This window comes from Podarcis raffonei, chromosome 8 (genome assembly GCF_027172205.1).
Source record: "Podarcis raffonei isolate rPodRaf1 chromosome 8, rPodRaf1.pri, whole genome shotgun sequence".
Lineage (NCBI taxonomy): Eukaryota > Metazoa > Chordata > Lepidosauria > Squamata > Lacertidae > Podarcis > Podarcis raffonei.
The window spans coordinates 28,746,898-28,759,557 of NC_070609.1; the positions used below are offsets into that span (position 1 = coordinate 28,746,898).

At 49.4% G+C, this 12,660-nt stretch overlaps 1 protein-coding gene across 1 annotated transcript; it reads left to right on the plus strand.

Annotated features, from left to right (window-relative positions):
- Positions 1-3,008: 3,008 nt before the first annotated feature.
- On the plus strand, positions 3,009-11,553 carry GALE (UDP-galactose-4-epimerase). The gene is made up of 10 exons (XM_053398806.1): positions 3,009-3,135; positions 4,647-4,762; positions 5,728-5,841; positions 6,343-6,519; positions 7,132-7,245; positions 7,354-7,420; positions 8,626-8,711; positions 9,185-9,262; positions 10,505-10,619; positions 11,172-11,553. Exons 1-10 carry the CDS (start codon positions 3,015-3,017, stop codon positions 11,225-11,227), a joined length of 1,044 nt encoding a protein of 347 aa, XP_053254781.1. The 5' UTR covers positions 3,009-3,014; the 3' UTR covers positions 11,228-11,553.
- The last annotated feature ends 1,107 nt before the right edge of the window (positions 11,554-12,660 follow it).

Here is a 12,660-nt window from a genome sequence, read left to right on the forward strand (position 1 = left end):
GGGGCCAGAAAGTAGATTGAACTGGCACGGAGCTTAATTCTCTTGTTCCCTGCAAAAGCAGCAATGCAGGAATTGAGCCGCCAACATTTTTACTGCCCTGCTCCTGCAAACAACAACAACAACCACCAGCAAGTGTAGCTTTTCCAGACATAAAGATACACAGAAATGGGAAAAGCTTTCTCTGTTACATTTGTGCTTTTCAGGCTGTTGTTAAAGGCGCAGGAGCAGAACCTATCAACATATTTTTAAAAGTTGGCTAAGTTGGAGGGTGCTGGGAACTGCACGGTTGTCGGAAGCACGGTATATCCTTTGCCTGTCCTGGCAATCAAAGCTTAAATGTTAATCACCCTGAGCAAAGGTTGCAGATTATAAAGCAGAAACGGATTGAAAACATGGTTTTGGGCGGAGGCTCAAGTGAGGTTACGCCAGGGCAGTCCCAGAAGGGGCTAAGCAGATGGTCTCTTCAGCCAGGAGAAATGGCAGGGGGAAAGCATCATAGCTGCTGGCTATCACCAGGGCTTCTGTTTTGGCTAATCACGATTTAAAATAGTAAAAATAATAATCCAAATACTATATTGGATCAAATATGCTTGCAGGAGCGCCAAAGTCCACACAACTGCTTTATTATAGTGTGAAAGTGGGCCTGAGGCCCTGGAAGAGGCTCATATGCTGAGATTGTCATAGGAGCATCTGAATGCAGGAAGCTGGTTCTTCTTGCAACTAGCAGTGGCTCTGCAGGATTTGGTATGGGGGTCTGTCCCACATGGAGATGCTGGGGATTGAACCTGGGATTGTTGGCATGCAAAGAAGGCGCTCGACCGCTGAACTGCAGTTCTTTTTGCCAGCCATAGTCACGCCATAGTCATTTGCCAGCCATTTCCTCACGCCTGCTCCTATTTCTCTTTTAGGAAGTGGTGGGGATTTTGTGGCGGATGCCATTGTAAGAGTTATGTTAATGGGCATTAAATGTACACTTGGGTCCTTCCTATTTCCTCTGCTGGGTGTCTAAACCAGCCTTTCTCAACCAGGTGCTCTCCTCCAGATGTTCTGGGTTCCATCAGCCTAGCCTAAAACATCTGAAGAGAACGAGGTTAAGGGAGGCTGGCCTGGACATTAGGCATGTTTCTGGTTTCAGATTGTCATGCTCTGCATCTCTTCCATGACTTTGTTCCCACCTTGTTTTTAGTTTAGTTTTTAATCGTTCATTTCCATAGTGGTATCAGCACTTTGCAATGTATAAGTCATTGCCCCCATGGCATTTCCAATCTGTAATTGCACTCAGTGGGCAGTGGATGCAACAGAGGAAGGGAGGAAATGGGGATAAAATATGTATTTCTTTCAATTGCATGTGGCTTCAGTAGGATATTGGGGTGGGGTTGTGCCAAATATTTCACAGAAAAGATGGGGGTGGGTTTTGAAGGGGGAGAGGTGGTATCAGGCTGGCGTTGTGGGAGGCAGTTTCTAGCAGAGAGAGAGAAAGGATGGAGTACTTTGAGAAAACGTTTGGTTGGTTGAGGGTGGTGGAACTGAAGGAGAGAAGATCACGGACAAGGGTTTATTGAATACTATGAGCCGTGGGATGAGGAGGGGGCAAGGCCAAGAAGGGCTTTGAAGCTAATGACAGGATCCAGAACTAGACAGGGACCCAATGTGTTCCCATTTTGCAGATGAAGACAACTGAGGCTGTGGGGTAATCTGGCCAAGGCTGCTCAGGAGCATGCCTGAGGCTCAATTTGAACCTTAGTCCAAGCCTAACAGCCCAGCCACATCTCTGCGATAATTTCCCCCCAACATGAATGCTTTTCTCTGTGTATGTGTATTTGGATATTCTTTCCATTGGCCTTTGGAGTGAGCCCAGTTTGTCTAGTTGGCTTAGTCTTCTCAGCTGCTCCTCTGAGGGCTTCTATTCCAAGCATGACACTGAACCTTGCCAGCTCAAGAAGACTAAAAGCTTGTCTGTTCTCTGGGAAAAAATTGTCCATTTGGGAGGATGAAACACCCCTCCACCCCTTCCTGCTCCAGCCCCTCCTTTCTCTCCAGGGAGCAGGACAGAAACCTCTTTCAGTGGGCAGAAAGGTGGGGCTGACCCATGTGTCTGCCAACTGCGAAGAGGCTCACATGCCCAGAGGTGTGCTTTTGGGCAGCTGCCCTGTGGTGTTGGCAACCCACTCTTTGGTTCTTGGGCAAAACAGGGTGGATCTCAACAAAGTGACTCATTGCCCCGGTCAGAGTCCAACTCCCGCCCCCCCAGTGGTTGATCCTGTCCTCTCCCAGATGACTATATTTTCACCACTCGCACGAACTGCAAGTTTCTTTGGTCCCTGGCTAAGGACAGTGTTGGTTCTGTATGGCATCTACCACAAAGAGGACTCCAAAGGAGTGGGAAATAGATGATGAAGTAAATGTTGCAATTTACTGCAAATTGTATTGAGGTGGAGGGAAGTTGTGGGAAGGAAGGAGGCAGGCTTGGAGGTGGTTTCATCCTGTGACGTTAATGTCACATCTTCAGAGAAGATAACACTCCCCTATTTCTGTTTAGCATGCAAAGGGAGCCAAAAGGCATCATGGTTCTCTTCACAACAACCCTGCACTGTCTTAGCGCAGTTTTAGTGTCCTGAGTACCTCAACGCCTCTGGAAGCCCATCTTCTGAAACATCACCAGGCACTGTCTGATTTCCAAGTCTGCTGTTGCAGCCTTAAAGACTAGAAACCTGCTATGTTCCCTTATTAAATATGAGCCAAAACACTCAGGATGCTGACTTCTGGGCCTGAAAAGAATGTCACTACTTCCCCAGTGCAGTCGTGATATATGAAAGCTGTGTGCATTCATTCTGTGCAACACCTGCCTTGACTCAGGCTGGATTTTCGCCTCTTGTGCCATCCAGGCAGTTATCAGTTGGGGGCACCTACATCCTTCCTAGGTCCTCTGTGAAAGCTTTTGCAGCCCTGAGGTTCCCATGAAGGCCCCCATCCCTCCTCTCTCAAGCAGCTTCCATGTCCCCTTTCAGGTGAGAATGTCGGAAAAGATCCTTGTGACGGGCGGAGCCGGCTACATCGGGAGCCACTGCGTTCTGGAACTGGCTGAGGCCGGCTACACCCCTGTGGTCCTTGACAATTTCCACAATGCGATCCGAGGTAAGGAGGCAGCCAAGGCTAGGGCTGGCAGCAACTGGTTTGACAGGGATTTAGAAAAGGGCCATAGCTCAGTGGTAGGGCACCTGCTTTGGATGTAGAAGGTCCCACGTTCAATCCCTGGCAAAAGAGGCCTGCTAGATCACACCTGATGCGTATCCAGAAGAATGGAGAAGTCCCATCTCCTGAAACCATGGAGAGCCGCTACCATTTCATGCAGACCAGCCTTCTTCAACTGTGGGTCCTTTGATTCTGTTGGGACTGCACCTCCCATTATCCCTGGCCATTGGCAAAGGTGGCTGGGGATGATGGGAGTTGTAGTTCAGTAACATCTGGGGACCTGAGGTTGAGCTCTAAAGAACTAGATGGACCTTTAGGAATGCAGGAAGCTGCCTTCAGCTGAGCCAGGCCATTGGTTTATCTAGCTCAGGGTTGTCTACAGTGACTGGCAGTAGCTCTCTAGGAATCCTACCTGGAGATGCTGGGGATTGAACCTGGGACCTTCTGCAAGGAAGGCTCGACCACTGAGCTATGGCCCTTCCAGTGGTCCGACTCAGCAAAGGGAGATTCATAACTGAGCAAAGCCCCATAGGCCAGAAACATTAGCTCCACCCACTGATTTGCAGAGGCAAAGGGCTCTTTAACCCTCTCTTTCCCAGCGTGGCAACACAGGCTTTGGCCTTCCTCTTCCTAGGCCTCCCCATTCACTCACTTGAGATACAGACAAAAGGCCTCCTTTTTTCATCCAACCTCCCCACATGAACAGCAGCTGGGTCAGTGGCAGGATTCTGCTTTTTGTGCACCTCAACCAGTCATTTGACCAGGCTACTGTTGCTCCACCTGTGGAAGGGATCAAGAGCCCTTTGGCCTCCAAGTCAGAGGCACAGCAGAGTGATGGAGGAATGTCCATTGCCGTTTGGAGAAGAAGGGGCTGGCTTGGCTCAAGTAGGAGGAAGGAACTGAGGGGTCAGGGTGGGGCAGCAACATTGGCTGCACCCACCCTTTCACAGAACCAGAGGTTTATTTAACTCTTTAGGACAAGGAGGGGAAACCTCCAGATGTTTGTTGGACGACAGCAACCATCATTCCTTAACCATTGACTATCCTGTCTGGGACTGAGGAGTTGAAGCCCAACATTTGGGGGGCCACACGTCCCTGCTCTAGGCTGGAACGTGGATGGAAAGTCCCTGAGGGCCAGACCAAGCTCCTGGACCACCAGGTGCCTATCCCAATCCTAAGAAGGGGCTTGTAGATCTGGATGTGTGAGTCCTTTCAGTAGTGCTGTTAGGATAATTTAAGTCCTTAGATGGAAACATGTATTTACCTCACAATGTGATCATTAGCCCAGCCGTTCTGTATTTGAGGGTCCCCCACCCGTTCACTCTGCTGAGTGGGGGCCCCTGGGCTTTTGCCCCCCGAAAGGCACCACTAAGTCTTCCTCATTGAAGAGGACAGCAATGATTTGGGAATCGGGTCCCCTCTGGCGTGGTGTCAAAAACAGTCTTTCTCCCCAGGGGGCAGCACGGTCCCCGAGAGTATTCAGCGGGTGGAGGAGATTGTGGGCAAGAAGATCCCATTCCAGGAACTGGATGTCCTCGATGAGGCAGGTCTCCACAACCTCTTCAAGAAGGTGAGGGCCTGATCCTACTGTTTAATGTTTCCTTCCCCATTACACCTATTGAGATGGGTTGGAGCATCGCCCCCTTCCCCCCCCACCAATGGGGGCACTATTCTGGCTTACTTTTTGCTCTCTGGGTGGCATCAGGGCCTCCTCAGTGGTGGTCCCCTAGATCTCCTGTCTTCACTGTCTTGGACATACTTTGGGCTGGCAGGAGAGGGGTTCTGTCTCTCCTGCCTCTGCTGTCTGCTCACCCCCCGTTGCTCCCCTCCCTCCCCACAGCACTCCTTTCAGCCTCTGGGGAGATTTTGTTGTTCCCAATGTGCATGCACCACAGCATCTTTGTGTCGCTGCCATGCTGCTCCCCCAACGCTCCTGCTGTGTTTATTTCTGGCCCATTTATTTATTTATTTATTTTGTATACCGCCTTTCACCTGAAGGATCACAGGGTGGTTCGAAACATGATAATTTTGTATTTTGTAAATACATAATAAAAACAAGAACAAAAAGAAACCAATAGCCCCCTTTCCCAAAAACACATGGGATGTTAATTAGCCAAAGGCCTGTTTCTAGAAAAACATTTTCGCCTAAAGATATGTGGCAAAAGTGCCAGATGTGCCTCCTTGGACTTTGCTGGGGAGCCACGAGTGACGCCTGTCAATCCCAGAACTCAGAAGTGGCATCTGCACCACTCGGGAGCCACGCAGCCCTGTTGTGGGTTGTGTCAGGCTGGCAGAGATGCAGGACATCTGGCTCTGGTGTGTGTGTTTGCAAGCTTGGGCCAAAAGCCCTTTGAAATCAGTACACAAAATGGCGTTTCTCAAAAAAAAAGCACCACAGGCGCTTTTTACCCTCTTCCGGCTTTTCATTAGGGGAACATTTTTTTTTTAATTAAAATGGGCACGTATAAATAGAAAACGTACTGTAGCCTCCGCTGAAGTATTCCTAACGCAGCTCCCCCTTCTGTTTCCCCTCAGCACAATTTCTCTGCCGTGATGCATTTTGCAGGCCTCAAGGCTGTGGGAGAGTCTGTCCAGATGCCGCTGGAATATTACAAAGTGAACCTGACTGGGACCATCCGATTGCTGGAGGTGAGCAGGAACATGGCTTATTGCACCAGGGTTTGTAAGGTTTCTGTTATAAGTCTGGGATTGCGGGAGGATGTCAACTGTAGCAGGCGCATCTCGCGTGTGGCACAGACGGCTGTCAGAGCAGCCCAAAGGTGCTTCCGGCATCACGTGCGACAGGCTTTCCATAGTGTCACTCTAGGCGCCATGTTGGTCTGGAGGAAGGCTGGGCAGGGGTTGGATGTGGCCCATCCGTTGGCCCGCCCTGGCCTGGGGAAGTGCTGTTCACCCATCATCAGGGCTTCCTCCTGCTCTTGAGGAATCACTTTCAAACAGAACCCCTGCTAAATGGAGCCTGGCTAGCTCAGTGCCCTTCGACCTTCGCTCCCCAACTCTTGTTAGACTCAGACTCCCATAATCCTCAGCCATCTCAGTGGTCGGGGATGATGGAAGTTGCAGTCCAACAACATCCAGAGACGTCTGGAGGAAGAGCACTGAGCTTAGGTTGTCTGCATTCCTCCACAGGCCATGAAAGAGCACGGGGTCAAGAACATTGTGTTCAGCAGCTCAGCCACAGTATACGGCGACCCGGCCTACCTCCCCCTTGATGAAAAGCACCCTGTGGGAGGCTGCACAAACCCTTATGGGAAATCCAAGTATTTCATCGAGGAGATGATCCGAGACTTGTGCAAAGCAGAGCCGGTGAGTGAGCAACGTACCACACCACCAACCCCCTTATAACACAGGGGTACAATTGTCCTCAGCAGTATTTTCTGGGTTTTCTTCTTCTTTTTTTCTTCTAAAATAATATTTATTGTCATTTTTGCAAAAACTCATATAGCATTAATTTCAATACGTATTACTTATTTCATTACTTCTGGAACTAATGGAAAGCAAGGCATATATTAAGAATCCACAAGTACATGGCCTTATAATACCAGCATAAGCCTATACGTTTAGCTTAGTTTATCTGCCCCAGTATATAAAAACATATATTTAAAATATAATTGACACAAGCCAGAGATTGGTTACAAGTAATTCCATATAAATGAATTGTGTCTGGGCATATAATATTTATGTGGATCATTGATCCATGGCCACCAAACAGTGGCCAGATCCTCAGAACTGGCTTTACCTCTTTGTACCTTTGAGTGATGTGCTAGTTTTTCTGATACCACTATAAATAAAAGCTTTTTATCTCATGCCTCTAAAGTCAGACTTGTGCAAAGCAGAACTGGAAAGCAAGTCCCAGAGTCCTCCATACAGCTCTCCTGGGCGGTATTTTCTGATCTGATCTTGTGCTGCTTCTCTCAGGACTGGAATGCAGTTCTCCTACGATACTTCAACCCCATTGGAGCCCACGAGTCGGGGAGGATTGGTGAGGACCCCCAGGGCACCCCAAACAACCTGATGCCCTACGTTGCTCAGGTACCCAAGACCCCCCTGGGAGAGTTCGCAAGCTCCACCTCTTGCACAGCGAGTTTCTCCTGCTAACTCCTGTGCCTTCCTGTCGTTTCTTCCTTCTGTTCACTCCAGGTAGCTGTGGGTCGCCGAGAGTACCTGAGTGTATTTGGGGATGACTATGATACAGTGGATGGGACTGGTGAGTTGCTTGGAATCACCCTAGCTTGAAAGGAAAGATACCTCCACCCCCAAATCTACTTGCAGTACGGCACTGGGAAGTTTGGAGATGTGGAAGCCATAGAGGTTATGGGCCTCTAACCCAAGTGGTTTATAGACACACATAGGCACGGGGGCGTTTTCTCTTTTTGTATGTGTTCTAGGGCAGAGATGGGGAAACTTTAAGGGGAACCTTTTGAGGGTCACAGGCCAGTGAAGGGCAGGGCCAGGAACAGCAAATGTGGGTGGAGCAATGAACATGAATTGTCCCCTTAAAAAGGGACGCGGGTGGCGCTGTGGGTTAAACCACAGAGTCTAGGACTTGCCGATCAGAAGGTCAGCAGTTTGAATCCCCGCAACGGGGTGAGCTCCCGTTGCTCGGTCCCTGCTCCTGCCAATCTAGCAGTTCAAAAGCACGTCAAGGTGCAAGTAGATAGATAGGTACCGCTCTGGCGGGAAGGTAAACGGCGTTTCCGTGTGCTGCTCTGGTTCACCAGAAGCGGCTTAGTCATGCTGGCCACATGACCCGGAAGCTGTACGCCGGCTCTTTCAGCCAATAAAGCGGGATGAGCGCCGGTCACGACTGGACCTAATGGTCAGGGGGCCCTTTACCTTTACCTTTATGATAGGCTAGTTTTGAAACACCTGTCTCTGTCTTCCATCCAGGCAACCAAGAAGCAGAGCTCATTCCAGCCAGACGAAAGCAGTCTGGTTGCAAACCATAGCCTGTGAGGGGTGTAGCCTGGGGAGAGTCTCATTCCCAGAGTGGTGTAACAATCAATCCCTCTTCCCAGTGAACTCTGGGAATTGAAGTACTGGGAGGGGAATAGGGGGTCTCCTAACAGCTCCCAGCACCCTTGGTAAACCACAATCCCCATAATTCTTTTTTGGAAGCCCTGTTTAAAATCAAACTTGGCAAATCCACGATCTGCTTGGAAAATCTTCCCTGGGTTGTTTGTTTCACTTCATAGCAGGATAGTGTTAGTATTTATCATCCCTCCTTCTGATGATAAACCAGTTCAGCCTTCGCCATCCTGGTGGCAACCCAGCTAGCTGGGGCTGATGGGACTTGTAGTCCAGATCACCTGGAGGCTACCAGGTTGGCAAAGGTTGAACTAAGTAAGATGTAGGCTTACTCAGAGGGGGTGGACAGTGCGCTGGCTGATGGGTTTCCTCCTTCTTCTGCAGGCGTCCGGGATTACATCCATGTGGTGGACCTGGCCAAAGGCCACATTGCGGCTTTGAAAAAGCTCAAGGAGAACTGTGGCTGCAAGGTAGGGAAGTTCATAGACTTGGTCAGAAGCACTGCTTCCATCCCTGTTGTGTTCTGCTGGAGCTCTCGTCAACTGAGCCTCCGTCACCTGGATTTTGGGAGCATCCTTGCTTGCAGACTCCAGCCACTTCTCCTAATTTGTTCAGGAGACGGGCTCAGTTTAGGCAGGGGTGTGTTCAAAATTTTGTGCCAAGAAAGTTCCGCTACCCTATATTATTATGCACACTTCCCGTTTCACAGAATGCTTTTTCCATGAAGACTTTGGCATGGCCCCTTAGTTACTTCCCACAACCTACAGAAACTAAGCTCTAGGGATGTGTACCTAAAAACTGAATGCATTTCCTTCCTATAGACCCTTCCCTTGTGGTGCAGTTTTTCTTATATTTGTAAGTTCCTCGGGACAGGCACCTGGAAAGTGCCGCACAGGGCAATAAGGTTGACAAAGCCTTTGTCACAAGAGTTGCATCTTTGCAGATATACAACCTTGGAACCGGAACCGGCTGCTCAGTCCTGCAAATGGTGAAGGCGATGGAGAAGGCGTCGGGAAGAGAGGTAGAGTATCAGAACAACTTGGGTTCCAGGAGGGGGGATTGAACTCCTGTTGGGGTCGAGGTAAAGGGGTCCAGAGAGAGGAAGGCATTGCCAATTGGCCAACCATCGCTGGGCCCACCACCAAGCAGGAGTCTGGTTCAGGCTTCCCCAACCTGGTGCCCTCCAGATGTTCAAGGACACATTCCAGCAAAGCAAAAGCACTTGAGAGTGGAGCAAGGCCAGGAAGGGGAGTGGCCTGGAGAAGTCCTGCATTTTGCCCCTGGACTGGAGGCTCCCCACCCATTTTAGCACTTACCAGACCATTGCCAGGCTGTTCTGTTCGCAGTGCTAGTTATGACAGCAAAATCAGGTTGGCTTTTGAGCCAGGTCTCCATATATGGCTGGTGGGCTGCATCCACTTTTCTGCAGGGCTGGGGAGAACCTGTGGCCTTCTAGATGATGTTGGGGATGCTGGGGATTGGAATCAAATGACTTGCCACAGGTTCCCACCCCCGCTTTAGGGGCCCATAGGCTATTTAGCCTGTGCTAAAATAATAAATGCCTGCCATATCTGGAGTAGCTTTCAGTATTTTGGGATCCAAAATCTGCCTCCTTTGATATGAGGCAAACATGGCCTCTTTGACCTGCGACCCTGTTTAAAAAGTGTTGACATAAAACTGTGGATGGAATGTGTACCTTTAAATTTTAATACTGGGACTATAGAGAGGCTCATTGCCCCACTCTGCCAGTGGCAGGACCAGCCCACCTACTATGCAGAATGCAGGGTGCTTTTGAGGGGACCAGCCAACATTTTGGTCTAGGAGCCTCACACTAGAGAACTTCAACCAGCGCTTTAGTCTTCTGGAAGGAATGCTGTTGTGGTTAGGTTGCAGATTATTGAATATTAAGCAGCTTACCAATGATTGCCTTTAAATAAATGAAAAAATGCTCTCCCCAGTGAGGGCCACCTGGCACCATCATTAACATCCTTCCAACTCTCTTCTCCCATGCATTTGATGGCTTATGATAAATGTTTTGTTTATTGCTGCTGACGATTTGCTTCACTGTAATGCGTAATTTTTTCATTTTCATTCTTTGCCTGTGGCACTTAATTTGTTCTTATGTCCGAGAGGGTTTTATTTTGTAGTGAGAGACTAATAAATCAAAATTATAGTACTACTAATAGTAATGTGTCTTATCATCTTGGCTGCTGCCCCGGTTGGTTTCCCTTTGCTTAATGACAGGCTGCCGTCTTTGTTCTAGATAAACTACAAGATTGTTGCACGTCGGGAAGGAGACATCGCCTCCTGTTACGCCAACCCTGCCCTAGCTGAACGGGAGCTGGGCTGGAAAGCTGTTTTTGGCCTGGACAAAATGTGTAAGTTGAACCTTCCCACAGAGGGCCATCTGCCTGCTCCTTTTCTGCCAGCCTTTGCCTCCCCCTTCTTTATTCTTAGGAGCGGAAGCTGGAGAAATAAATGGGTTTCCATTCCCTCCTCCTTATTTCAACCAAGTTGCTTCACTCGCCACTGTTCACCTGGAGTCTCATGGGGTGGGGTGTTGCATTGACATCTGCATGCAAAGAATCCTGCAGGATCAGGCCTTCAGCCCAGCTAGCCTAGCATCCTGCTCTCACAGCAGCCCACCAGGTGCCTCAATGGGAAGCCCACAAGCAGGACCTGAGTGCAGCAACATCTCTCCCCCTTTGCAATTCCCAACGACTGGTATTCAGAGCTATATGCAGCCTCTGGCACTGGAGGTAGACCACAGCTATCACAACCAGTAGCCATTTTTAGTTTTATCCTCCACGGATTTGTCTAATCTCTCTGCAAATCAAGGAAAGGACCTTCTCCGTAATGGCACCCACCCCCACAGCGTGGTAGCAAATTCCAGTTTAACTCATTGCCGTTATTCTCTTGCCCTTTTCCAGGTGAGGACTTGTGGAGGTGGCAGTCACAGAACCCCACTGGCTACAGCAAGAACTAGCGCCTGGAAGATGTTGCCTGTCCTCCCCAGTGCGTGGCTGCCATGACCCAAGGACAGTTCCAAGGGCTGTTTTGCTTTTCACTCAGGGAAGATGGTGGTTCCTGCTCGTTCCTTCCCCTGCCCTTCTCCCTTTTCGTAAGAGACCAAATAGACTCAGGAAGGGGAAGATTATCTTGGCCTTTTGCTGTACCCATTTCTTTAACTCTCTTGTGCCTTCTCCCTGAACCTTCACTGCCTGCCAGGTTGGTACCAAACAGGGAGCAAGGAGCTCTGACCCTCCCATTGAGTGGGAATACTGACAAATAAAAAGTGTCAATGGGAGCCCATGGAGGATGTGAAGCTCCCCTCATTGGGAACAAACTTGGTTTCTTTGGTTTTAAAGAGTCCACCCTCTGCTGCCAGGTTCTTGAGATGTCCTGATGGATGCAGGCTGCTCCATGAGGTTCTGAGCTGTGGGAAGAAGCTGCACGGAGGTACGAGTGTTAAAATGTAGTTGGAAAACGACAGCTAGGTCCATGGAGCCTTGTTGTTTGCTCTCTGGCTTCCTGTTTCTAAATTATAATGCCTTCTGTAAATCAGAGGTGGGGAACCTGTGGCCCTCTAGATGTGGCTGCACTACAGCTCATCATCATCCTGGACCACAGGCTGTGCTGGGAGTTAGCAGTCCGGCAGGTTCCCCAATACCGATGTGACAAAGCAGTAGTAGGAGAGAAGTACACCAGCTCTTTGGCAGGTGATTCAGTGAACTTTCAGGCTTATAGTTTGGCGCAGCTTTGAGCCCATGCTAAGTCAAGTGACCCTTAGCAGGGTGGGCCACAGACTGCAAGGGGTCACTGAGGCCGTGAGGCTGGGATGAAAATCAAGAGAGGAAAAAGAGGGGTGTCAGTTCCAAGGGCATGTTTACCACCTGTGGGAAAACGCACTTTTCAGATTGGATCAAGTGGCGTCTCCCCAGAAAGCTGTGGACTGCAATTCCTATCATTCCCGAGTATCGGCTGTGATACCTGGAGCTGAATGGAGTTGTAGTCCACAACTGTTGGATGCTACCAGTATAGGGAAATCTGGTTTGCATTGCTACTCTTCAACAGGGCAGGAGGCTGCTCCTAAGCAAACTTGGAGGGGACAAATACTGCAGCTGAATAGGAATGTAGTAACCTTTTGAAGTATCTTCTAGCAGGCAGAGGCTAAGCAAACAGGGTCGCTGTAAAGGTCAAGCCCAAACTATAATTAATGCTGGTTTTAGGGCTGTAGCTGCAGTGGATGCGGAAGGAGGTAGAATCCCAGTGTGAACTGCACTAGATAATGAGGCAAATAGCTGACCTCTCATTAAGCATAATTGTGCTTGTGTAGCCCCATAAAAACCAGAATCCAGAGAGTCCTGTAAAATTCAGAGCTGGCCACAATATTGCTATTCCTCTTCCACTAGGGTGAAG

Excerpts from the sequence above, each read along its gene's own strand:
- GALE (XM_053398806.1), top strand. The coding sequence starts at position 3,015 with ATGTCGGAAAAGATCCTTGTGACGGGCGGAGCCGGCTACATCGGGAGC. Across the intron at positions 4,763-5,727 it reads TCCACAACCTCTTCAAGAAG|CACAATTTCTCTGCCGTGAT; the intron begins GTGAGGGCCTGA and ends GTTTCCCCTCAG. Across the intron at positions 7,246-7,353 it reads TGATGCCCTACGTTGCTCAG|GTAGCTGTGGGTCGCCGAGA; the intron begins GTACCCAAGACC and ends TGTTCACTCCAG.